At 38.7% G+C, this 27,969-nt stretch overlaps 1 protein-coding gene across 2 annotated transcripts; it reads left to right on the top strand.

The window, feature by feature from the left end:
- Nucleotide 1: 1 nt before the first annotated feature.
- On the top strand, nt 2-27,932 carry LOC135947821 (uncharacterized). Of its 2 annotated transcripts, XM_065496775.1 has the most exons (6): nt 2-121; nt 257-301; nt 22,326-22,635; nt 24,430-24,978; nt 25,455-26,372; nt 27,054-27,932. In XM_065496775.1, exons 3-6 carry the CDS (start codon nt 22,337-22,339, stop codon nt 27,706-27,708), a joined length of 2,421 nt encoding a protein of 806 aa, XP_065352847.1. In that variant the 5' UTR covers nt 2-121; nt 257-301; nt 22,326-22,336; the 3' UTR covers nt 27,709-27,932. The 2 variants fall into 2 exon arrangements, with proteins under 2 accessions (XP_065352847.1, XP_065352846.1); XM_065496774.1 differs by lacking the exons at nt 2-121; nt 257-301 and adding an exon at nt 12,991-13,157.
- Nucleotides 27,933-27,969: the final 37 nt, after the last annotated feature.

Raw genomic sequence — 27,969 nt, 5'->3', positions numbered from 1 at the left:
TGCGGCAGTTGCAAACAGTGCGATCATTGCATTAATCGGCAGGAAAGCAGGCAGGAAATCCCGTTTTTCTCACTTCGGCGCGCGCGGCGAAGCAAAAAGGCAAAAAGAGAATAAGATGCGGGTGTGTGATATATTATTCAGAGAGAGAGAAGAAGCCACCAACGGTACCTTTTTGCCCGCGCACACCTTACTTTTGTTCTTTTTACTGGATCAGTCAGTCAGCAGTGCGGGCAGCTGATTGCCTTTTTATTTGCAGAGGCTGCTGGATTCGACGCTCGCACGATTTAAAAGGCTTTTAAAGGTGAGTGTTACATACATGTTTTAGAGTAAAATGGTTATCCATGCACCTTTTCCAGATCTCTTAGCGTTAACAAAGTCGTGACTGCACTTATGCCCACTCTGATTGTCTTGTTTAAATAGGATCTAAATTATTCCTCTTCGAGTGTAAATTTTAACAAGTAACACCTTCGCCTTTCCTTGATAGCTAAAATATTCTTTTCAAAAATATTTTTGTGCCTCCTAATGACAAGAAGAATAACTTAACTGGTGCTCTAAAATGAAAAGCTAATAACCCAATTTTTTGCTTTTATCTGAGGTTTTAAGGAACAATTTAAAATATTCATATTTAATTTAACAGTTGCGAAAATGTTCAAAGCCGCCAATAGATGGCGCCAGCGGTTACTCTCGATTTTAAGGCGCTTCCGCTGTGATTAAGACTAAATCCTGCTGCTGTGCATTGTTCACCTAAAATGGTTTCTTTTGATGCGCTTTTACTAAAAATCGGTTCATGTAATCACCATAGAAACTGAAAAACAATTTTTCAAAGTACACAAAATCTGCTGACGTTTCTACGGCGGTTATAGTTTTAACATTTTAATTATTTGTAATGGTTAGCGTAATTAGAAAACAATTTAATAATGTAATTCCAAATATTCCTGAATCTGTGAGGAAAGAAAATATTTAACTGAACTACATAAAAATCAATTTATAATACAATTAATCAATAATTTTTACACTAATCAAAATTTTCTTGCAAAATGTAATCCGTATAGTTTAGATTTTAAATGTTTTTCACAACTGAATATTGTCTTTTTTTGCGGCACAACTATTGCATAATTATATTAATAATAAAAACCTTTGATTTGCAACACTTTTCGCATTAACGAAATAACAATAATAAATTTGTTGCAGGAGTTAAGGCATCCATTTCCTATTTTCACTGTTTTTGAATGAGAAATTATATAGTACAGTTTGCCTAAAAATATGTAAAAATAAACCGATCAGATATACAAAATGGCTCATACTGCGACAGCATTGGGAGTCAAGGCAGAGAAGCACAAAGGATGATGTATGTGCCACAATTATTATCATCGTTCCCGTGGTCCAACTGCTAGTCACGTTTGCGCAATTTATTAAACGTGTATACGCGTAAGTCCGTAATGCTCTCCGCGCCGCTCGAAAGATAATCGTTCGAATAGCTTGTCTGTTAGATGCTCATGGTTCGTGCAAGAGAAATGTTCCCCCTGCAAGTCGGGAATTCGTAGTACAAAATATATATATATAACGGATTATATGCTTTTTAGGTACAAAAAGGTTGTTTTCAACTCGTGATCGTTGGCGCTCATTTAAATTTAAATCGCTAATCAGGTCATGATAGTATGTAAATAGATGATTTCATGGTCAAATACCGAATGTTTTGTATTCTTTTATTGCTTTATTGCGTTATATATTTAGTTTAAGTAAGGTTTAGGCCCACATTTTTAAGAAGGCGTGCCGCATGAACACCTTTGAACAGAGAGATTAAGGTGCTAGGCTAGTAATTGTTTAATAAAATGCCCTCTCGTGTTTGAAATGCCAGGTTTAATTACATTTCGATGGGGAGCTTATTGCAACATGTTCCGTTGTTATGTTTAATTGTTTTAAATAGTATTAATTTGATGACAGATTTACAATAATGTGCGTGGAGCAATATTAACGGTTAGATCAAGTGGACCTATATTTAAAAAGAAGCAGCGTAACCCAAAGAAAAAGTATTTTGGTTGGCGCTGCTATGGTCAAGTGCTAAAACACAATCGTAAATAAACAGCAAGCGCGGCCGATTCCGAGATAATAATCGCAACCACGATTATCTTTCTTTCGCATTCCCCCGACACGGTTCTGCAGGAAAGTAGTAATAATAAGGTCAGGAAGAGCAGCCTTCATAATTTATGGCGTGTTTGTTTTGTTGTTGCGCCCGTGGACATAAAAAGAAAATTAGGCATTCTTTCCGACGCTAAAAAGTAATCCGCTCACACATTACGTGGAATTCAGCTAATTGTGCGCTTTTTCACCATTGTCGGTGCAGGGAGTCATTTCCTCTATCTCACTTTTAATTCGTGTTATCGAGCAGTTTGTCGTAGAATGAGAGCAGAATAAGAGGCTGCAAACAAATTCAAGCACACGCACTGTATTATAAAGAGGATCATCTCTGTGCATTCCACTCCTGAGCTGCACTTTTTTATTGTATGTTGAATAAATTACGTGCCTGTGTACCTGTGAATATCTCAGGGAAGTGTTGAACTGATGTGGGAAGCAGACCGTCGGCACCTGTGGAGTTTAATAAAAAAACTAAAAGTATTTTTGTCTTATAAAGGATTCCGCAATATCTTGGTGAGTGAGTGCAATTAACTAATCTTGGGAACTTCTCGAATTTCATTTCGTCGAAAGAACACCTGCAGAGCGCAAAGCAACTATTAACAGTCTCGAAGAAAGGATTTTCATTGTTGACAGAGATTGCGTCGAGAGCTGTAGTCTTTGTCGTAATAAACACTTTTACAATTTGTGACGCAGAAAGAGAATCATCCAATTGAAATTGTATATTTTTTTAAAATAATCAGCGAGAAAAGGCAACTAAAACTGGAACAGAACTATATTAGCACAAAAACTGCCAAACGATTGGTAAACATCCAGCAATCTCTTCCCGCCGAGCCATAACAAACATTTTCATTTTAATAATTGCCACAGATTCTTTTAAAGTAAATTCAAGCTGAAAATTTATGAAAAAAGTTATATTTTTGCCTGAAACATTCTTTAAAAAAAATAGGAAAGCCAAAATTTTCCAGGTTATGGGGCCGTTTAAAATTTTGAGAAAATATTGGCTCCAAAGTTTGCATGGTAAATAATCAGGCGGCGAGCACTGTTTCCTTATTGAAAATTAGGATTTATTCCGCCAGAAAACAAATTCGTCTCATAATTAGCACACCGTTGGTTAGATCGCGACGAAAGGAATTGAGATCAAGCAAAAATTAATTTACACCGTTTAATTTATTTCGACAAATTTGGAAAAATGTGAAATTTAACTATTGATCCGTCCTGATTCCGTTATTGCATATCATGGAAGATATAAACTGATGCTGAATTCTACAAACAATAATTTCAATAGTTCCCTTGCCAGAGCTAAAATGAAGTTGCTTAAAAGTTGTACATCAGTTCCTGTATCAACGTGGTCGAAGCATTTCTAAAGGCACAAAGCCAATCGTTTCAGAATATGGATTCCGAATGAAATAGCTCAATTTTGTATTGTGTGCAGTTATCAAACAATCTCACAATCAGTTCGTGTCACGCAGGCTCATTACCTAAAGCAGAGGCGTCCTGCTGCGATGCAACGGACTGGCAAATTGAATGATTGGCCGAATCTACTTCCCAGGCGGCGACAAAAGCGGACATGAACGACTCTATTTTGCCCGCAGCAAGAGATATCAGGAAAGAGAACGAGAAGCAAGTGATCCGCCGCCGCACATTCCCAGGCCAAACCGCACAGCATCCCGCTCGAGATTCACAGCAGTCGTGTTGAATTGCGAGAAAAATCAATTGGTGCGGCCAGAGAAAGCAATTGCTCGAGCAAAAATAAAGATGTAGACCGTCGCGTAGGAAAAATCCTCAACAGTTCCCGGTCCTTTTTGTCATTCTGATTGAATTTGTCTGCACTCAGTCAGCCGAAATATGTATTCCACCGCCTCCACCGGATCGGAGCGATGTCATTTTCGGTTCAATTTTTACGTGACTTGCACACATTGACAAACTCTCACGGTTTCATTTCATTACTTTAAACTTATTTTATTTTTAGGGAAAGTTGGGTATAGGTCCGAATTAATAAGGTTCGAGATGTAGTCAATTTCAAAATGCCGATAGAGATATTTAAAACCGAACAATTAAAATTGTATTGCAGAAGGCCAAAAACATTTTTGGGCCCAACTTGACAAATCAATTTCAGATTTTGCAAAGTTTTTCAATAAATGTAATGGTTTCAGTGATTTTTCGCTTGTTTTCGATTCCTCTCGTCGCGATCTCTCCAACGGTGTGCGAATTATAAGGTAATTTTTTCTTCTGGCGAAATTCAGCGAGGAGACAGTGGTCGCCGCTTGATTGGTATGCAAACTTTGTTGCCGATTTCTCTGAAATTTAAACGGCAACCTGGGAAAATTTTAGCTCTTTCCCAATTTTCAAAGATTATTTCAAGTAATTGGTGAAAAGGATTTTTCACAACTCTTCTAAGTAAATCTTTGCTTTAAAATATCTGTTCCTCATTTTGCTCCCGGTACGGGGAAACAAAAAAAATAATCAAGATTATGATAGGCGGTGCAGTCATCTCTCTTGTTGCGGCACAGCAGCGTCGATCATCAACACCATCAATCATCTCACTCTCAGCACAGCGTCCGATTTTCTCACGAATCTCTCTCTGCGCCGAAATCGAGTTGCACGGGGGCCGAAATTGCAGTTGCACAACGGCGGCACGATAATTAACCTCGCGGCTCCGACTGCTAACGCGCGCGCGGACCTCTGCAGTCTGCATACTAGATACTTGAGACAATCGCCTTTCCAATTTTTGCAATGCCCTTGCCGATGGAAATTTGAATTTCACCCAGCTAATTTCCCATACGCACCTCGCGGACGGTGCGAGTCATTATCGGATAAATTAATGGTCTCATTGTTGCTCTTTTGACCCACGTACGAATCACGCTGCCATCGCGTACACGCTAAACGCAATATTAATTTCGCCGAGCGCCTTGCAGAATTGAATTATACAAGAATCCTGTTGTATTATGTGCGAAAGTGTTGGTTACATGCGTGATGCCAAGTGAGCGCTTGGCGTGAAATATAGCGAGGATGTTAAACCTGTCTAAATACATATAGTAGAGTGACCCCACCGATACGTAACTCTACACCGTTCGAGCTAATTAATTTAAATGCAGAGAACTGTGTTTAATTCTGCTCTGCTTAAATATTTAAGCACCAAATCATTTAATGTTTATACGAGATCGTCTTTGATTTTAGCGTTTTCCAATTTTCATGGAATATTAAAGGCAAAATTAAAATATAAAATATTTTATATTTCCACAATTATTCGTTACATATATATCAACTTAACATTGTTTCATTTCGATTTTTGGTACATTTTTTTACTTTGCGAGAAATTAAACGCATTTAATATTGATAATTGTTTTTAAGCTTGCGGCTAAAATATTATTCAATACTATTCTGATTGGTAATATTGTTACTCAACGCAACTATAATTTGAATTTGTATCCCAGCAAGTGGAGCTTCTCACCTACGAGAAATATCACTGACTCAATTTTATTGTTCGCGCTTTCAGCATGTCTGAGACTTGCACCCACAAATCTTTTAGACCCGCGCACTTGATGCTCATTGTTCTCGCGCTGTTATCAGCCAACTCGTTGATGCCTGAAAAATTGCATTATGTATTGCTCAACACGATTCGCATTGTGCAATTCTATGTTATATATTATCTGATTGACATCACTAATTCACACTCTCCAACATGCAGTTGCTTCAATTACTTGAATTTGCTTACTCCCGTTAGTTTGATTCAAGACCACGATCTGTATTAGTGAAAACCAGGTGAAAACTCAAAATTTTGAAATATTTTGACACAGTTGAAAAAGCTGTATAGATAGTTTAATTATCTCACGGGTTGAATAATTAATTGGTAACTTTTGTGATTAATAATAATTCCTTTTCAACATGTAATTCGAAATGTTGCTGTCACATCGTGACGAGTGTGGTTTTGACTGGTACAAATCGAGACGTTTCCCTCCATGCAAGAGAGAAAAAACAAAAATTACACAGCCGCAGAGAAAGGCGCACCAGTTCTTCTTTTTGATGTTTCGGTTTTCGAGAGTCAAAGCCTCAAAGCCAGCAGGCAGTTTCGAATTACGAAACGCTGCCGAGGGGCTCCAAAGGAGATTTTGTCTCTTTCGTGTCTTTTCGATGAATGGAATGCCCGGGCCTATGCAAATGGAAATCTCATCCTGGACGTTGGTCCACCGCAGCGAGCTGCTCATTTGTAAGTCTTATCTGGCCAAAACAATCTCGCTGCCTCCATGTGTTACTTTTTGTGTGCAACAACTTCATGGGAGTTGTTTTCGTTTTCACTTTTCCTTGTCTCCGAGCGCTCATCTCTCGCTGAACATGGGACGCAGGCAGAAACACGTGCGAGAATTGTTTCCTAGGTTCCGCTTATAAGAAGCTGAAAGTTGCGAAATTGAACAGTGTGGTGAGCTATGAAGATGATTTCTAGCTTTCATCAAGATTGGTGTGCCTTTAAACTAATAAATTGAATGTTGAGATTGCGACTTTCATGAATTAGCCATTGTTTGCATTTTGCTTCAGAGCATAATGTTGGGATGCTCAATGCATTCACAATGCGTTATTCTTCCTATGCGCAGATTTCATGTTTCCCTTATCTTTAGGGATGTGCAAAACCACTAACAATAAGATGTTCAGGCCAGCAAATGAGCACAAATCATGAATTTTTGAACATTGGTCGCATAATTTAAAATCGGTCAATCTCGGATATTTCTGCAAAACCAGTAAATTGATCATTAATTAGGATTTTTCCTGGAAATCATTGTAAAACCGTAAAATTCTACGATTTTCCCTGCACTTTTAGCGACACACACGTACCATGCCTTTTTCAATTTTCAGGGAACCATGCACGCCCCCATTTCAAAATTCCTAACGTCCTCTTCCTGGTTCACAGAGAATCTGCGGTGGCCTCCAATTTTACCAGTTAGCACGGGAAGTTATTAAGGTTTGCCTTGATTGATTACAATCTTTACAATTTTTTTTGTCAAAAAGCCACTAAAGCCATTAAAACAAATTAACTCTTTTTTTAAAGAAACCCAAAGAAAAATATTACTATTTTTATTTTTGCACATCCCCCTTCCTACCAGACCATAAAAATATTTTTACTCACCATTAAAAGCAATATAATAACCTGAAAATAATATTCTTAGATGTGATTTAAAAAAATACATAGGTGAAAGCAAGAGGAAAAACCTGAGTGACCGTAGTTTTGATGCGCATTTTGTCAGGATAAAATACGAGCAATGCTAAGTGTGTCAAATGCTTTTGGTTTGACTGCCCTGATGAGTTGCTCTCACTTGACAAAAAGAGCATAAATTATCCAACAACTTTTTGCTTAATTAAATCAATAGTAAATTGCATTTTACAACCACGTTAAAATCAAGGAGCAGCAGGAGTTTTTGGATTTTTTATATCTCGATCTTTCGCTGTCGACAAGTGCGTCGAGATAAGATCTGCAACATAGCCGCTCAGCCAGCAGCTTTCTTCTCTCGGCAGGCGCGTGTGAGAGAAAAATCTTTAGACGCGTACATACATACGTGTTTGTTGTTTTTTCGCGAGAGATTGCGACGTCGTCGCATGCTACAATAAAGCACCAACAAACAGAACGAGAGAAGCCATGGCCAGCGCTTTCTGCATATAAACGACGGATGCTGTCACGGCGAGAACCAGGTTTGTACTTAATTTAAATGCACTTGATGCAAATGAGCCCTTCTTGCCGGCCCAGTTGCTGAACAATGCGTTCGAGTATGCATAGTGTCCCTTTTTCGATGGGAAACAATATCGGGGACTATCTCTTCTTGTTACCAAATCGCAATTGTCTCATGGTGCTCGCCGGCCAAGCGGTTTCCGCTCCGCAGATCACACGGCGTGTGACTGTTTTTCTATTAATTTATATTAATTGTCATTAAGGAAGACGGAAAACCGCAAATTTTCTGGGGAGCCAGTTTCCCTCGCTTAATTGTGTTCGTTTGCGGTCAGATTTGACTCAGCTAATTCTGAGCATTACGGTAAAGCTGTTGATGAGTTTCGATCGTGGATTTGCTCTACTGAATCTTCATTGCCACAGCATACAGTATTACAGCCATAAAATTAATATCATTTTTTCTGAAGTCGTCAAGCGCAACTCTTATTGCCATGACAAATTTTCCTGCTTTTATATGTTATTAATTTAGAGTATTTAAAAAACTTCTGGCTTCAATACATTAACAAATTGATCTCATCGCTCCAAAAATACCACATCATGAGATTGAAAAATCGGATCTCAGTTGAGTCTAAGCTGACATACAATTTGTTATCTCATAGTGAGATTTTTAATGTACTTTTAAATAAAACTATTGATTTTATAGAATATTTGTTGCAAGGTTCGAAAAATAAAATAATTAACACTAAAAATAATGGGAAAAATCATATACTGCTTCTAGGCGAATTAACAAATTACAAAAAATGTACTGATGTTTGAATGGAAATTTCCCTCTTGAAATCTTCCTTTTTCTTGCCCTTTATCCTGGTTTAAAAAACATTTTGTGATGAAGGTACATTAGTTTATTTTGTCATAATAGTGAATCATTCAAGGTATGCGACCTTATTGTTTTAACAATGTTTTGATGCCACTCTTCGCCATATGTGTTAACAAAATATGTAAGGAAATGCTAGACTTGTCAGGGAAAATGACTAATTGCTTGTATGGACAAGACTAGTCAAAGCAAACCTTTACTCCTTGCAAGTTCCTTGAAAAACAAAACTTTCAAAAGTACATGTTTTAACCGTTCCCAAGGTCACGCGAGCAAAATGCGTGACACTCATCTCACAACCTTTTCCAAAGATTATTTTTGGCAGTGAATTTCAGCAGAAGGCGATTTTCCCACAATTCTGACGTTAAGACATCATAAAAATTTGTTTTTTACCACCAGCTGCACCATTTTGCTGATCGCCGACCTGAAAAAAACCTGTGTGCCAAAGTGAGCGTGGGAGAAAATTGATGTGTTCAGCATCACACGCTCTCATACAAGTGTGAGTACAAATTAATATCGAAAATAGCCAGCTGGCCCCTACTACCGCGGGCTGATTGACAAATGAGAAAGATATATCTGCCCTTCACCGACAAAAAGGCTGATGGGAAAAATCGTCAACAGACAAAAAGCGCCGATCTTCTGGCCTTGCTTTCTTTCATAGGCTGATAAAGAATCTAATACGGTGCTTGGTTCGGTCCTGGGACGAGTCGCGCGGCCGCGGACAATAAAAAATCGAGTGTGATGTAACGATGGTGCGAATAATAATAAAAAAATGCATTTTCTCCTCTCTCAGCGGCATGTTCGACATTTTGCCACTGAAGGGAAACGCGCATAATATTTAGACAACATCCTGCGTGTCTCGGCGTTGCACCAACATTTTGCCGCGAAAACAATAAAAATGCGTGTGTAATCCCGAACATCCGGCCACTTAATTATCATAGAGGCGAAACAAAAAGAGCCTTGCGTAATTCAACAGCCGCTACTGCTGCGGCTGAGGTAATCGATTTGAACAGCAAGTGGGCTGTGATAATCGGAAGATGTGAATGTGCTTGAAATGACATCACGCGCGTTAAATGTGACGCGCTTTACAGCGTTTAACCGGCTCTTTCTCCTCCGAAATAAGCCGATTGAACAATAAGAAGATGCCATTGTCGGACGCAGGCGTGATCAATCTGTTGTTCGGCTTGATCACGAGCATAATTGAATGACACTTTTCGGTTGCAAAACTCAAGGCATTCCAACAAAAAGACGCTCCTTGAAATTTGATGGGACAAGCAAGAGTGGGATAATGTTTTCGTCCTGAATATTTTTCCTATGGTGGAGGTCAAATTTCTTTACAAATTTGGAATTATCAACTGGGGCATAGGTGTCAATAGACCAGTGTTCGCATTTCAGTGTATTCCTATTGATGATTGTTCAAATTAAATTTTTCAAAACCCCGAAAACGAGCCATTTGTTATTTTTTATAAGTACTAACAAGTGGATAGCACCTATTAATTCGAAAAATGATATTTTTCTGTACAGTTAAATAGTGTTTGATAAAAGATGTCTATTTTCCAAAGAACGCAGCCCCTGTTAATTATGGATCGCTAAGTCCTAATATTTTATGTAAAATTGCCGAACCCTTGGCCAGAGCTTAATTGGTTTCTGAGCCAACCTATAGCAAAGATTATGTTTATATTTATAATACTTTTTTAATTGTTTTAGTGACATAATTATCACGGTGGAAGCAGCTCTTGCGACTTCCAACCTTTCGTTTAATATTTTTTTAAAAGGCCTCAAATAACAAGCCTTTTCAATTCAATTTGTAACAACCTCAAGCCAATAAAGGAAATATATTCCGATAAAGGCCTTGCCTCTATTATTTCTCGTAAGCTTCAATGTGAAATCCCTGCTATAATGATTTCTCATCGATTTGTATTGGCATCAATAGGAAACATCGTTGTTCGCTATCTATTCATTATTCGTTCCGCACCTGCAAGAGAGGTGAGAGAACAATTTGCATCTACTGCAATAATGTGTCGCGTCATAACTCACATCGAATTGTTTTCTTTCACTTTAATAATTTGCTAGCACATGTGTCTCTGCCAAAGGTGGAATAGAAATCTCAATACAAAGCAACACATTTCACGGCAAATTGCTGGATAATTCGCCCCATAACCTAAATTCCTGCCGAGTGCTGCACATCTCGAGGAGATTCCTATCAGTAATTTTTTTTAGTGTAATCCTCGATTCGTCTATTTAAAAAACAAGTCTCGCCGCTTTCCCCTTTTAACCTGAAAGGCAAACAACGCACGGCTCTTTGGTCGAAATGAACGCCCAAACGAGTGGAAAATTAAATGCGCCTATTTTTCTAGAGATCTATTGGGGAGGAACAGAAAAGCGACGCAATTTCCGATTAGAAACGCGCCGACCGCATATCTCATTGATTAAAATAAAGCTGGAGGTGCGACGATGGAGAGTTTCACCTTCGAGTACGCGCGCCAGGTTAATTTGGCCCTTAACCTCAAGCTCACTGTATTATTGTTACTACGCCGCTGGAAGAGCCGATTCCAATGTTTAATTTTTCGTTGTGAAACTGCCACCTGCAATTCGAATTTCCAGCCGCGTCTCGAAACAATAAAAGTGAAATTACAAACACACGCGCGAGAGCAAATGGGATGATATGATTAAAGCACACCGGCATGATTCATGAATATAGCCCTGCTTTGTGTTTGAATGATGATTAATTCGCGTCCTTTTTTGGTCTGATCTGTGACACTTGACAGCAGAGATAATAATCAGCCGAGTGCATGCGATGCTCACCCAAAGAAAAAGCTGCAGAGAGAGCCGAGACTCTTTTGTTTAGGAATCGAATCTGATGGACATGGCACACATTTGCCGCCTTTTCTGTACCGCACCTGTCTGTATATCGGGTTTCGGATGTTGTGTGTGTGCCACTCTTGCAAAACTATAATGATTTTGCATGCCGTCCATCCACGCGGAAAATTACAATATCAAACAGATCGTAGCTGCGAGCGCTTTTGCAGCAATTTTAGAAAAAAAGCACGTGGCGAACCGCTTGATGACAGCGATGATAAGTAATTGGAAGGAAATTTGGGTTTGCGTTTGCACAAGCGAGACTGCTCTAAAGCAATCTCGCGTCCTTATCGGCCCCTGTTGTAAAAAAATACAGCAGCTTTTCAATAAAAAATCCTAATCACTTCGTTATAGAAAAAAAGAAGCTTAATTTTAATTAATGCTATTTGAATGCTGATTTGTGTGATAATTCTGTTTCATTTTTAATGTGTCAAATAGGAATATTAAATCTCAAGAAGGATTTAGATGTTTTTCAAGATTGAGAATATTATACATTTCACCTTTATATTTTATTTTCATATTTATCCGTATAAATTATGCCATTGGCTTTGGCTTATATCTCATAAATTTTTTTATTTGCTTTTTTATAATACACCAAAAATGCTAAACATTTTTAAACACACGAATATTATTAAGGCTCCATTATAATGTTTTCATAATTTTCGTGCTATACGAGTTATTTAAGTCATGCTGGAGAGTATTTAACTTACAAGAATACTATAAATTTCTACGTGTATGTTTTAACATTTATTTTGCAATTTAAAAATATTTTAAAAACTGACGGGAACAGAAACAATTAAATATACAGTTTTTTCTCAAATTAGGTGAATTTCGGTTTAGGTATAACTTAAAAAGACAGATTTATCGACGGTTTGATTCATAACGTAAAATTTAAAACGTATGTACCTTGTGATAGTTAGTGATCATAAAAGTTTCCTTATATATTAGTGTAAAAAAATCTTTTAAGTCACACTTAATATAATTTAGAAATTCTATTGTTGCATAATATCTTTTAAAGATCGGTCACGAGAACATGGAGAGGAAATAAATAAATTATCAGCGATATTTCGAATCCTTTCTTTTGCAATTCCTTCGTTTTCTTGTGACCTTTACCACGAGTTAATTGATTCGCATTCTGATATGTGTGTCAACAAACCCTAAAAAAAGGCGATCGCCAATCATTCTTGGGTTTCTCTCCTAATCCAGTTCGTGGCTTCTAATTAGCATGCAAAAGTACTTCCTCCGCGTTCGCCGGCCCTTGCGAGCAATCTTTAGTTTGGAATAGCGCGCGCGGGGCGAGTGAAATCGCATCGCGCGCGCATCTTCCTCAAATTGAATTAAATAAACGTCGGCGGGTCCGCCCATCCGCGAGTGCCGCCGCGGCCGGCAGCATTTAATCACAGAGTGACCTCCTTAGGTTCGGAAGTAAGAGTTATGCACTTCTCGCCGCGGCTTGAGGAGGGAGGCGCGCGGAGAGGACGAGAGCTGGCCTGGTGCGGGCTCAGTTGCTGTTTGCGCGGTGATTTCGACGCACGGAGTATACAAGTTTCCCTTCGGTTAAGACGCTCTTAACCGCGCCGCTGGATACCCTGTCTTTTTTCTCCGATTCGAGCGTGGATGACCTCTGACCTGGGCTGGCGTGTGAGTTAATTTTCTTTCTGTCCATTGTCGCGCAGGCATCAATACTTGGTGTCACCGGGTCGAAATGTCGTGTGAAATATTTTTGACGTGCTCGAGAAACTAAATGACGGCCACAGATTCAAAGCATACTTAAAAAGTTAATTTAATTTAATATTTTAATTAATATCGTTATTTAAACTTTCAATTAATTTTATAAAAAATTTTAGTTGCAACAAGTTGTTTTGTATTAAAAATATATTATAAACATATTTAATTTTAGTAATTTAAAACAATAGCATTCTTAACCAATAAATAGAATAAGTTTTTTTAATTCTTTTTTTATTTATTTAAATATCGATAACGCGGACTACACGTCAATATAAATTAGTTTGATTTTATCAATCCACATCGCTGATTGTACTGTTTGAATAACTATCATTTTTGCATTTGAACTACTTGAAATCTCTGGGCCTTCATTGCATGTAGACGTATAAAAACTAAAATAATATTGGGTAGATAAATTATTTATTAGCTCATTTAAAAAAAGTATATTTTTAAAATCTGAAATAAATACACAATGGACACTGAAAAGCCCCTTGAACTGAACGATATATACTTACGCAATTTTTAATAAACATTTGGCTTGATTGACAGAAAATGTTTGTTTGAAAAAATTGTTCCAATTTAATCCCTTTGTTTCCACAAAATGACGTCAATCGTTCAATTCAGGGGACTAAAAATAAATTTAAATTCGTGATCCGGGTAATTCGCATCCTTTCCCTGACCAGTGGAGCTGTCACCCTTCTTGTCAACGCAAATAAGTAAAAGCGAACGTAATATGAGAGACACTCGTGTGGTGCGTGAGTAATCGAGTACAATCCTCTACATATAATTCCGTTCCGAGTAGGAGATGTTGTCTCTTTCTCGCTAATTGCACTCTGACTGAGAAAGACGCTAGTGACACATATTTAGCGAGTCAGAATAATAACATCATGGGAGAAAGGTGACAAAGTAAACAAGGATTATTAAACGCAATTCGCGACGGCTTTCGTTTTCAAAATGTTCTTTTTGTGTGCCTCCCAGCAACGAGCGTGCTGAGGAAAATGAGCGCCATCATCCTACACATTTGGGAGAAACGTGTACCAAAACGGTTTTTATTTTGCTTTAATTGTTTAATAGCACTTTTTAGTGGTTTCCTTTTTTAAATGTGCCAAAAGTAAGCTCAACTTCACTAGGAAGAAATTTAAGTTGCCAAATCGTTGCAAATCAAATTTTAATGTGTTTTAATCCAGCAAAATTGATTTATTTACTGATTTTTGTATTTAAAATTAGCGAAAATTAGTATTATTTATAAAGTTGTAAATACAATCATTACGATTGTGATGCAAGGAAAACTTTGTTCGATCATGTCAACGAGGAGAACTGAAAAACATTTGCTCACGGAAGAAAAAAATGCAGTTGAAATCTGACTCAAAAATTGTTGAGTCTATGGTATTCTTTTCGTTAACATATTTTAAGAACTATTATTTAACAAAATCTATTACCATAAAGTTATTTTAATTTTATTAATGATGATTCGTATAAATGTAAAATCTACGGTGAGCACTAGGAAAAATACCACATTCAAATTTTGCTTGCGAGAAAAAAGACTTCGAGAGAAGCTTCCAAACTGTGCAGTAGTATTCGTAATCGTGTTGTTTTCCCATAGTACACTTGTCTTTTATATAATCTGCATAATTTTATTTTACTAAGTAATATGATATTAAAATATCCGACAAGTTAAAGCAACATGCATTAATATATTGACTGGCGCAAGGGGTAAGAAATCATTTGTTGCAATTCTTGCATAAGAAATTGGTAAAAATATAGTAAAGATCAGGTGGTTAGACCGGAGTCTTAATTTTTACAGTCTAACTATTTCATAAAATTTATTTGTTATTTTATGACGAAGCTGAAATAAAATATTTATTATTAAAAAATATCTTCTTCTATATATTGTTTGAAATTGCTATTGTTTGCTTTTAATGAAGCGAGATGGATCATGGCTAGTGACATTGAGATCATCAATATTTATCGCAATTGACAAAGAAACGCAAGAAAAGTTGGAATTAGTCGTGTTGCATTGTTTACGATGATGAGCTCAATAAAATCACAACATTGAGTAACGTCTTTTGCACAAAACGAACCAATAGGGGAGCGTACAAATGTATTGCATGATATGATTATTTCACATCATCCAACTCTCAATGCTGCACCGCTCATGCAGAGAGTACTATTGCACCAAAACAATTAAGGTCACATACGAGGTCCACTTTTATTGCTGAATTCCACGCTCGTACTCTCGAACGAGAGCGTCTCTACAAATCCGCGCTGCAGGCTAAAAGCTAATGGAGCCGGACACGATTATTGGCCCTTAATGCACGTAAGAGAGCAGGAGATAGTGAAAACGAAAGCAGTGCAACAAAAACTCATGCTAATTGCGATTTTTCGGATTTATGGCGAATGCTCTCGGTTTTGGTCGTGCGACAATAAATCTTGGGAGATGGGAAGGAAGCGGATCAAATCTCGCGTGACCCCGAGGGCACTCGGCTGCCGCGCGCGCACCTCGTCTCCATAATCATAGGGCAGACATATAAGAAAGAGCCAGACCGGATTTCACTTCTAAATTTCGGTCTCGTTTGTCTCACCAGCAGCCACTTCTCTGCAAATAAATTGAGCCAATGTAGAGCTCGTGCATGAGCCACGTTTACCCTATATAACACTTTCCATTGCATATTTTTTACTGGGACTCTGTAACAAAAAAATATTCGTTTCATGTTCGACTTTGTCTTGTTTAAAAAGTTTTAAGTTTCTTTTCCCCTTTCTTCACATGGTCCATTCGAGGATATTAGGCACATTGCAGTAATTAAATCCGGTCTTTTCCCTGTTTGAGAGTAGGTCATTTTTTATTAGAACAAAAGTATTTATAGCATGTTAGAAACTAGTTTTTTTGTCATTTAAGATGTTATATCATGGGGAAAAAATGAAATATCTAGATGGAGAATGAGAACTTTTTCCAGAATTGTGAGGCCATTGAGAAAATTTTTGAAAAATTATACACAGAGAAGTAATGACAAAATAATTTTTTTTATTACTAACAGAACCAAAACATACCAGTCTTTTCCCACTCTAACTATATAACTTTTAATTTATTTCATTATGTCTCGTTGCAAGAGTAATTTCATGCGCCCTCTTAAAGTAGATGTGCCAAAATTTCACTCTCTATTGTAATCAAGATGAGTAGTGAAATAAGAAGCGTCTCCAGACAGTGTTTACATTGTTAATTGGGTTGTCAAGATTATCTTTGCTATTTTTAAAATGCTGCAGAAGCTCTTGAGTGTTTTGCTTTCTAATTAAAATTAATCCAGCTGGTGGGTGCTCTTGTATGTTTAAGCAGTTATTAATTACGTTCGGAACAATTGAATCGAAAGTACGCCACTGCTTGAAATGAATGTAAGAGCTGAGGTTGCATACTTATTATCAAAACCCTTTATTTCGAGCAGGTGCATCTCTCGCTGCACTTTCGAAACTTTCCTCAAAAAAATATACTTGGCATTGTGTTTGCATTGTACTCCTTTGTCAAAAAATGAAGAGTGCTGGTGTTGCATGGTGAAATGTTTTCCGCAAAAACGTGAAAAATTGGATAATTCCCTGTCATCCTCGACAGCACATTCTCCAGCAGATTAATATCTTAATTAATAAAAAATATTTACTCAAATTGCTCTAAATTTTCACTCTTTCCCAGAAAATTACGTAAAATTCATTAAGAAGCAGCTTTTTAAAGTTTCCCTGATAGATCCTGAATTTTTTTCACACGTGCTATGGTTGACCAGATCTGGAAATCTGCCTTTTTTCACAAAGAGACCTGTGCTTAATTCACACTACACGCCTGCAATGCCTTCTAGAGGCGCTTTCTTTTAACTCGCAAATATTTAATGTTTATAGACTCAATTTTTAATTGAATGGGTTCGGTAATGCAAAAAAACACCTTTCCAAATACAAGCTAACCGTTTAGTGGGCATTTGCTAAATAGCATATAGGTGCTTCTCATTTCTTCAAAACCGTAACCGTTAATCTAAATAATTAACATTTAAATCGCATATTTATTTTCATATAAGAAGTGTGCGATCTTGACTTCCGGAGGCCAAAGTATAAAATTAAATTAGCATCTGATTATGGGAGGAAAGCAAATAAAAAAATTTACGCACCAGGATGAGCTTTCACGAGACTATGAAATTGCAGCACGCACTCAAGTGATAAAGAGATCCAACGCACCGTATACGTATAATCAAATCGTTCAGCATTTCTATTATAGTGTTAACTTTCGATCGTTCCCATGCCATGCATCACAAAAAGCTATTTATGCAAATCGCTAAAGCAGTTGAATCAACACTCAGGCCTGTTGAAATTTTGCGTCAAGATTTATTTTTGTTTATCCATGAATCATACTAAATGAACTGAAATGTTCAAATAGGCTCTTGGAACATGTTTTATTTTTATAAGGTAAAATATTTTTATTATTGGGATGATTATGAAAGATAAATCGACTGGACGAAGTACATGAATCTCGAGATGTAAAAGGTGTGACCCGCGGGGTCAGAGGCTGATTTTCTCCTCTTCTCGGCTGTTGGCCGCCGGGGGTTCCCAGCGCGCGAGCAAGAGTAAATTTTTCGGGGCCGAAGAAAGCAGCCGAGCGTGCGTCCGACCGACACACTCATCTCATCTCTGGCTGCTCCACAATTTGTGGCGTTCGTATTCGTCGGCCTTGCATGCACGAGAGAGCGAATTAAAATTACGCCGCGCGACACTCGCCGCGTGAGATCCGACGCGCTGAATTATTATATTATCGCTTCATTATCGCCGCCGGAGACGTCGCGGAAAAGCACAAAAATCAGAGCCAAGTGTTTGTCTTGCAACACGCAAACGCACTTTGCTCTCCTTCGGAAAATCGTGTTTACGCGATCGACACGTTTTATTTCCTTTCAGTGTCGGTCCCTCTCTCGCTGCAATTGATATGCAATAAAGCCGTGTGCAGGAAGCAATCTATCAACACAAGGATATTGTTCTCCAATGGAGTTTCGATTGCTCAATAAAAATTAGCGAATTAATAGGACAATATTTTCCACTGTTTCAAAAAACAAAATAATTTTTCACACAATTTATCCCCGGAAAAGCTTATAATTTGTAAGAATTTTAGCAATTTTAAAAATAAATTGGTAATAATTTACATATCACGAAACCTATAAAATCAGGCGTTCACAATTTCATATTGGTGGCTTCAAATAAAGTTTAATAATTTTCCCACAGTTCAAGAAATTTCAAAATGCAATGGTCAAACCACAGTTGATAAAAATACAATCATTCGTAACAGTTGTGTTAGTAATTTTTTGATGTTACAAATATTAATCTTAAAATCTATTTTTCTTATTAACACTCTACATATAGAGATAAAAATTTGCCAAATGAAAATATTCCGTAATTCGCGGTTTTCAAATCTCGAATTGTGGAGACTTTCTAAAAAAAAGCTGTTGGGCCAAGTTAAAAATCTAGAAATTTGTAATCGAGACTGACAAAATTTTCCTGATTGTGAAAAGAATTTATTTTTGAAAAATCGAATTTCGTAAGGGGTAAAAGTTTGACTTTAAAATTCAGCAGCTATGAGTTCTAGACAAAAATCTTGACAAATTCGGAAAGTTAATAAAATTTGCAATTTGTAATATATTCTGAAAAAAATTCCTCTCTCACCAATTCCCTAAAAAGTCATCTTAAGAATTGACTCATAATCACCATCTTGATTGTAAGAAAACCATCAGAGAAAAAAGCTTCATTATACAAGATGCTACATTTCTAGATGCGATTTTCCCAGAGCTTTACTGTCGGAACATTTTGGTAGAATCACGAACTTGTGCAAAATTTTGAAAATCGCAAATCAAATTCGTCTCGCTGAGCTGACTGCAAAAATACAAAGTTTTTTTTATCGGACTACATTTTGGGAATTTTAGCCAGTTTGAAATTTTTTAAAAGTCATCGACTTTAAAATTACGGTGGCGTGGGTCCTGGGAATCATGAATAACGGAACAATTCCTTTGGCAAATTGACATCTTTTAATTACTACTATATCGAATGGTAGCGACAAACACGTTGTTTCCCATCATTTCTATGTCTATGAAAGAAGACACCACATTATTGAAGCTCGTAATACACCTGTTATGTTTATATTGCATTGCAGAGTGCACTAATTAATCATGTAGCAACGCCTCACTCGTGTAATTATCACATCATTCATTTCGCACCTAATGCGTTGCTCTCGAAATCATAAATCTGCGGTGCAGCAACATAGCCAATTACGATCGGTAGCAACAAAATGAGTTAAAACGCCGCCCAGCATGATTTGACTTATTAAGTTTCCCAGTCAGCCAACGCGAGACGTGAGTAATCGGTGGAATTTCTCACTTGATTGCGCCAGGAGAACAAAGAACGGCTGGATATTAATTTGAATTACATAACGCGCGAGCAGCGTGCATTGTACTGTGCTAGCTACAATTTTAATTGCCGATTGCACAGAGAATTAAATGCACTTGTTCAGCTCTCTGGATTGGGGCGGAGAGAAAGAGAGAAAAATTTTCACGAGAAGCACGCGTTTTTAGTGAGGAGAGCGTGTTCCAATTTCATTTTTCGCACGCGCAGCGCCCTTGAGGCGTCTCTCAATTTCGTAGATGCTGGAGCTCTAGCTTCATTTGAATACACAACTTTTATCAATTAACAGTGACCTGGATGCTGCCGAGCGGAATGTGCATGGGAACCGGTTTAATTGTTAGGGCAGAAGTGGAGTTTTTACTTGTTTTACAATTGAATTGCCGTGAAATTTCTCTTGCCCCGTGTGGGAAGTAATGGTGCGGCCAATTTCAGAGCCAAAACAACAAACGTACAACAGAGTAGAAATTTACAGAGTCAACTTATTCAAATAAATATGTAGTGTTTAGTAAATTGAAATGATAGGAATAAAAGGAAAATTTAAAAAAAAATCATTGAATGATTAAAGAAATTGTTAAGCACGAAAGTGTACTACAGACATTTCATAGTTAATATTTCAAACAAAAGTATAAAATTTCAAATAGGATTTCTGTATTTTTATCACAGTTTGTTAAATGGTAAAATGCATTAGTTAAATCACAGTTTGTAAAACAAAAAGTCATTCGTCACAGTTGATTGCTGGTCATCCATCGCAGGAGTGACAAAATATCTAGGATCTATTTAGGAATTTAAATCAGCTGGCTATGAATTAATTTTTCATTATTTTCTATGCGAGCGAGAGAGAGAGAGAGAGAGAGATTTTAGTCCAAAGTTCATATACCAAGAAGATATAGAGTCTGGATTTCATCGATTTCATGAATTTAAACAGAGTACCTTTTTTAAAAATATAGATTAAACTTTCACTATTTTTTGCAAATCATTCAAGTTCAAATATGGTCAGATTCCTTGAATTTCGAAAAATACACATGAAACAATTTAATCTCTCGCACGTTTTGTTTAGAAACTATTCACCATCATTGAATTAATTAATAACCATATAATGACAGTAATTCTAGTTTTGAGGGATATATATACCAAGTGAGTTTTAGTCCGTTTCCTAATCTTAGTTAATTTAATTTAAAATTTCCCAACATGACTTCATCAACTTAGCATCCTTGTGTGAAAATCGAGCTGTCCCATAAGGAAGATCAGGTTGCATCACTGGAAAGTTCGACGGAATTTATTAATTGGCTCCATTCACGCGGCAGAATTATTAATACGCGAAATTAATTAGGCGGATTTCTAAAGCAGCGGGCTCAAGCATGTTTAATCAAGCGTAACTTTCTTAATTATGCGGCGTGTCGTCATAATTGGGACCATTTTCTCTCTCCAAATAAATAAAACATCTTTTCTATCTTTGTTCGTAATCAGGACGACCCATTGAGAAGGATCTGCTGGCATGTGATCGATTTCGATCCTTTTTCGTACGAGCGTAGAAACAACACTTGCCACTTGGATGATTAATGTGCTTATTCTCCTCTCGTGTGTCGCTATGATTAGGCGTGGATCTGCAGATGTAATTAAGCTTTTGATGACTCTCATCTCGGCCTTGGGGGCAGAAGAGTGAAAGTCCTCGCGGTCCTATCGAAGGGTCAAAAGTCTTCTTTTTCTAATTAACAAATAATCTTGGGCTCTTCGCAGAAAAAAGAATGTATCGCCAGCGTAATTGCGTTCGCGGCGATTTCGCAGCTCGTTTAGCGTGAATTGTGCTGTCTACTGTGCGATATGCTTCTCAATAGGCCCCGTAATGAGATGCCTTTTCTAACTTGTGAATGGCTAGTTTTATTAATTAATATTGCTAGCGGCGCTTCCTATTAGACCGACCTTTTATCGAAACCCGATTTCTTAGAAATTGATCTCTGGCATTTGTGTTTGGCTCTCGGAATTTCTCCCGGTTGTGTCTTCCCTGAAAGACAAAATCTTAATCTAGTCGTTCCGATCTTGGCCAAGAATAATGTCGATTTCACCAAAGAGAAGTTTTAAGTTGTTTATAGACCCACATGAGAAAAAGAGGAGCCTGAGAATTTATTATGCAAAATATAAGCCATACTAAAAATGCTGATCCGCAATAAAAATTACTTTGAATCGAAAAGTGAAATTGATTTTGAAACATTTTTATATCAAACAACAAATAATGACATTTTTATTTACCGTGTATTTGTCGTTCCCATTAGATAGTTTGATAAATGCTATGGCACTAATGGAATGTTGGTTCGCTAGATGCACGCTTCTGGAAATTTAAAGTGGAAATTTTAAGGATTTTCAAACTGCCACAATACTTTGAAGAATGGATGGATTTAAATTTCAAATTTTTACGGGCCACATTCCTTGCTGGTAAATACAAGTCAATTAATAAAACGGCTTTTCAAGGAAATGGGGAAGAGGGTTATTTCTAGAAAATGCATTGCAAATTTCATCAGCTTTCCGAATTTGCTAATTGTAAGATTTTTTCTCAAACACTCATATCTGCTGAATTATAAAGCCAAACCTCTAATGCAATTCGTCAATTTTGAAAAAAAAATATAAAACTTGGATTCAGTTGGCCGTGAAATGATTAAAATTCGGTTTGTGTTTCAGATGCGAAAGAGATGAAGGCGGCCGTGTTGGCCGTGCTGGCAGCAGTGGCGACGGTAGTCGTCGGCGGCGCCATGGACGTGGCGCTGTCGCCGCCGGCGCTGCTGCTTCCGTGTGGTGGCGTCGACACGTGCCAACAGGGTGAGCCCGCGGCTGGCGAGGTAACGCCGGCGTCGGCGCCACGGGCGCCGCGGCAGCTGCCGCTAGAGACGGACTGGAAGGAGCGCAACTGCATGTGCGACCGCGAATGCAGCCGCCACGCAGACTGCTGCGACGACGCGCCAAGCGTCCAACTCACTGCAAAGGAGCAACTGTAAGATTAATTAAATGAAATTATTCTAATATTGTTAAATACATATTTTAACAGATTTTGATGTTTTACTATTCTTAGAAAATTTAATATTTGGTAAAAGTAAGGCATATATGTAGGTTATTTATTGAATTTTTCTCTGATAAAAATAATGGCAATAAATGTTTGCAAGATCTTATTCCATAAAAATCTTAATTGTTTATATTTTATTTCTTATAAAATTTAAAATTATAAAATAAGATTGAGTGATAAATTTTTAACAAAAAAATAATTTCACGCAAGAAACAAGTTGTAGTCTCTATGTAATAAATTTTATATATACCGTGCAAGGAATTCGGTGGCTCAAAACTTGTTTTTTTTGCAAATTAAATGTATTTTTTAACTTTTGCATTTCTAAATATCTTCCGGCACTCTCCATGAATGTGCAGGCTTCAAACATGTGTACTTTTATGAGTGACTCATTGCATCCATAGCCATAATAACCACCTTTGCGATTTCCTCAGGCAACATAAATCACAGATGCGATTACCAGTGTGACTCAAAGATGAATTTGACATTTGAACCCTGCTGAATTAAGTACAAGGAATAAAAGCTGAAAGTTTTGTCCGCAATCCGATTGACTGATGATTTAGGTGGACTATAAAAACAGCTTCTTTCAAATGCTCCACATTTTAAAATATTTTTTTCTAAATTTTATCACACTTGATGATGCTTGCGAGTGCGACCTAAAAAGCATTCAATTAGAGTATAGCTTCGCACAAATAATTTTTAAAACTGCACGCTTCAGATCAAAGCTCGTATGTATTTACCCGCAACACCTGTTGCAGGCACCAATTACCACCACTGCTCTTGTTACAAAAAAAAATATTTCACTAGCTGACGACTGGCAATGAGAGTGAGATCCTTGGCTGCTGGATACTCGCTTCAGTACACACACATGTAATAAATCGAGAATGTGTGCTATGCGAGCTGCCGTTTTGCTCTTGAGCAACGCGAGTAATTCGCGGTACGAGGGGAAGTAATTGCGCGTCCATAAAGCATGGACCAGTTTCCTGGATAATTTTGGGTGAAAGGTTGCGGCCGCCCGCAAGTAATTGAGTTGCAAAACGACTGCGTGCCGCTAATGAATCGTGCCTATTTTAATTGTGATTTAATTTCAGTGTGTGGGAATATACAGTTTCTCACAGACTTTCAGTTTAATTAAATCAAAGTGCGTTCAATGACAAAGCGTTTAAAATAAATACTGAATCATTGCAATGATGAATTGAAATGGAACGTAGTAATTGTTTGAGGTTCAATTTCAAGCACTTGAAGAGGAGAATTTTATTTGCGATTCATAAATTGATTTGGGATATGCAACCTCAATACTTCTGTGCCAAGCAGGTTGTATAAATCCGCGTTCTAAGGTGATTTCTCAAACATTTAAAATGAAACTTTTTAAGGAGCTAAACAAATCGTTTTTTATTTTTAACAATTCTTCAAAATATTAAAAGGAAATCGGGAAATTCGGGTGCATTAAAAAATGGAGAACATTAATGGGCATCCCCCAAACCCTTCAGTTGGTCAGGGGAGGTTGAGACGAGTCTAATGGGGTGCAGGTTTTACAATTCTGATCGTAAGAACCCGAGATTTAGAGCTTGCAATATTTGAAAATCTTGACAAAATCGAAAAAATCGTGTTAGAGTTTTGAACCACTCTGAAATTTGTACACATATTATGGGACAACCTTTCAGCAGACATTGTTTCATCGCAAAAGAGATTAAAATAATTAATAATCGAAAACTATCCATCTTCCAGGCCATTTGAATGTCGCGAGCTGCGCAACTTTGGCGGCATCTACCTCATCTCGACGTGCCCGTCCAATTCAACGGCTTCGAACGCGACCAAGACCGCATGCGAAGGTCCGGCCAACTCGTCCAAAGGTGACCCAGTGTCCGACCTACCTGTGACGGACCGCGAGACGTCCGTGACCTACCGCAACGTGCACTGCGCGGTCTGCAACGACGCCAATCCAACTAATCTGGAGGTGTGGGGCGCGCGCCTCGAGTGTCCGTCGCTACATGAGGCTGACCAGCTGGAAATTAGGCGCAAAATGCGCTTCGAGAACGGCACCTGGGGCGTCTGGCTTCCCCGCATGGAGCCCCCAAAGCCTTCGGTGACGGAGGAGGCGGCTGGTAAGGAGGTCGGCGCCAAAGTGGCCGCTTTCCTGCGCCGCGGACAGCAGAGGACGCCGAGCAACACCAGTTCGCTGCTGCAGCGCCTCCGACGCAGACAGCGGAGTCTCACCTGGCACCCCTGCCACGTGGACCCAGTGCTGCCTGAGGGGCTAATCCACCTAGTTCGCAAGTAAGGGATTTTCTCTCTCACAGATTATAATCGATTTGGTATTTTTTGGGAACAAAGAATACTTTAGTCAGTCCGTATTTAATGCTATATTTTGTCCCTGTACTGAATCGAATGAGGATATCTATCACCATGAAAATTTTAAATTTAAAAAAAAGGTCACGATAGGTGACCTTGACCTTTGACTTAAGACTTAATAGCAAATTGAAAGCTTCATCAAGCACACGAGTTCAATGTTATCACCAAAAACTAAATATTCGAATTCTAAAAGAGAAATTTACCTTTTGTAAGCAAAAATATGTAAATATAATCCTTATAAGCTGCAAAATTTAAATTTTAAATGAAAATGGGTGGAATTGCTGTACAGTCGTCTAATGAAGTACAATTTTCCACCTCCTTAAACTAATTTTATATTTTTATAACTAAATAATTACTTTAAAAAAATCATCAAGTTGTACTAAAAAAATTGCGGTTGACAGGTGCCGTCCTAACGTGACTGGACGATGTCCAGACTCATGGCGAGAGCCGAAGGTGGCCGAAATGTGCGAGAAGCACACAGCTCATGTCTTCCACGGCGTCGGCCGCACTTTCAAGAACGTCTACTGCGCCATGTGCTGGGGCGTGCCGGTGCAGGAGCTCTCCTGCCAGGGCTTGTTGGGCACCAGGAACGGGCTCTTCAAGGACTTCAGCCCGACAGCCTTCGCCGTGCTGTTCGACTTCAGTCCGGTGCACAGTTGCCAGGGCAGGATATTTGATCCGTTTGTGGGCTCCTGTCGGACCCTGGTCTGCCAAGAGTCCGCGGACTCGGGCTGCGTGTCTGTCAAGCCGCAGCCGCTGAAGCAGGACAAGCCTTCCGAGGAGATTAAAACCAATGAAATTCCGGATGGAAAGCTGGACTGCGACTCCACCCAGCTGTCAGTGGAGGAGTTCTCGGTCATCGAGCCGGACACTCTCCTGGTGACCAACACCGGCGTGCAGCTACGAGAGTTTAAGCTTTTGCGAAATGGCTCCGCGCTCGTTTGCAAACAGCCCGTAGTAGAGGACGCGGCCTCTCTAGCCGAAGACAGATTCGGGGCCGCCCTCGGCTACGTGACCCTCGTCTGCCTCGGCATCTCGATAATCTGCCTCGTGCTGCACCTACTCGCCTTCGCCCTGTCCAAGACGCATAGAGCTTCAGCTAACAACCTGGCATCCCTGTGTGTCGCCCTGCTGGTCGCCTACCTGGCCTTCTTGTTGGGACAGGTGGTTCGCCAGCATCACGCCTTCTGTGTCGCCTCAGCCGTGCTGACCCTCTACTGTTTCCTCGCCGCCTTCTCCTGGATGCTGGCCATTGCGGTGGATGTTTGGAGCTCCCTCAGAAGAGCCACTACGCAACTCAGGTGCTCATCATCTTCCAGGTAAAAATTTGTTGCTTGAATAATGGTTAAAAGAAATTAAATTTAGTAAATCTGCAGTTGTCTCTATAAAAAATAGTAAAAACCAATTCAATTTTAGATAAAAAAAAGTGCTGTCAAGGATGCAATTATTAATTACAATCACTTTATTGCATCAAACAAATTGAATGTTGCTTTACTCAGTACAAAAAATCTAATGTTTTAAAAATAGTTAGAGACAAAGAAACTGACTTATATATTGAAAAAAATTCCCCCACACTTAAAGAATAAAACATGAAACGTTATTGTTTATTGTAAAAAGAATGCTATTGCTGTCAAAAATTTCAGGCACAATTTTAAATCCCAGCTCAAGAATTTTCATGTTGTTGTACATTAATATGTAGCTTAATAGAAAAGTTATATTACTTTTTAAATCTTCAATCTAGTACAACTTCCCCATAAAATTAAACTATCATTTAAATAACCCAAACGAGCTATTTTCACTCTAAAGTGGAATAAAAATTAATATTGTATTTGACATAGGTAAGATTATATTCCCTCTGAGCTTTTGACCTGCAACTTTTGGTTATTTATCGTAGATTTTAGAGAAGAAAATACAAATATTTACTGTTTAGCGAAGAACATTTTTTTTCTTTTTTAGTAAGGAAAAATTCCTGGCATATAAAACGTGTCAACTGTTCCCAGGTGGAAGCGATTTTTCTTCACCTCCCTGCTGTGCTGGCTGACCCCTGCCCTGGTGGTGCTGGCAGCGGTGCTGGTGGAGAATGCACCCGCCGGGGCCGTGTCTGAAATGCTGCGTCCGGCGTTCGCGGCGCGACCTGGCATCTGCTGGTTCACGAGCCGGCGTTCGCTGCTGCTCTTCTTCGCCGCGCCGGTGTCAGCAGTGATGCTGCTGAACGCCGTTTTCTTCACCTCGAGCGCCCTGATGATCCACACGTCGAGCGTGACGCGCACCGACTTCCGGCTCTACCTTCGGCTGGCCGTGCTGATGGGCCTTACCTGGTCAGTGGGCCTGTTGGCCGGCTTCCTCGACACGCCCGCCCTTTGGCTCGTCTTCGTCGTGCTCAACAGCCTGCAGGGCCTGTTCATCTTCCTCGCCTTCACCTGCACCTCCAAGGTGCTGAAGGAGTGCAAGGACCGCTGCTGCTGCGGCTGCTTCAGGCGTAAGAGGCGCGGCGTCATTAACTCGGACACCATCCAGGGCATCAAGGGCCCCGCCAAGGTCACCACCAGCGCCGACATGCTGCCTTGGTCGGCCTTCTCCAGCAGCGTCATGTCCACCAAGTCCTCGCTACACAGCATGGATTCCAGCAGGAGCACCGATGAAACGCTTTACTAAACAGTTAATTACCAGTCCCAATTTTCCAACATTTGTGCAATCGAAGCGGTGATAGAAAAGTTCAAACAATATTTTTGTACATACAGCAGAGAGTGCATTTTTGTTTCCTATATATTGTGTAATTTGCAGACGATAACTGTATAATTTAACAATTGTATTAATTATGATTTATGATGTACATATCAGCCAAATAAAAATAGCAACCTACTTGTAAGTTTAAATAAGACCGGATTTTAATAATTTGTCACCTGCCTTCCACGA

Source organism: Cloeon dipterum, chromosome 1, assembly GCF_949628265.1.
Source record: "Cloeon dipterum chromosome 1, ieCloDipt1.1, whole genome shotgun sequence".
NCBI classification, from domain to species: Eukaryota; Metazoa; Arthropoda; class Insecta; order Ephemeroptera; family Baetidae; genus Cloeon; species Cloeon dipterum.
This window is presented reverse-complemented; position numbering and strand designations above follow the sequence as displayed.

Coding starts and splice junctions, on each gene's coding strand:
- LOC135947821 (XM_065496775.1), top strand. CDS start 22,337: ATGAAGGCGGCCGTGTTGGCCGTGCTGGCAGCAGTGGCGACGGTAGTC. Junction 22,636..24,429: donor CTCACTGCAAAGGAGCAACT/GTAAGATTAATT, acceptor TCCATCTTCCAG/GCCATTTGAATGTCGCGAGC. Junction 24,979..25,454: donor CTAATCCACCTAGTTCGCAA/GTAAGGGATTTT, acceptor TGCGGTTGACAG/GTGCCGTCCTAACGTGACTG.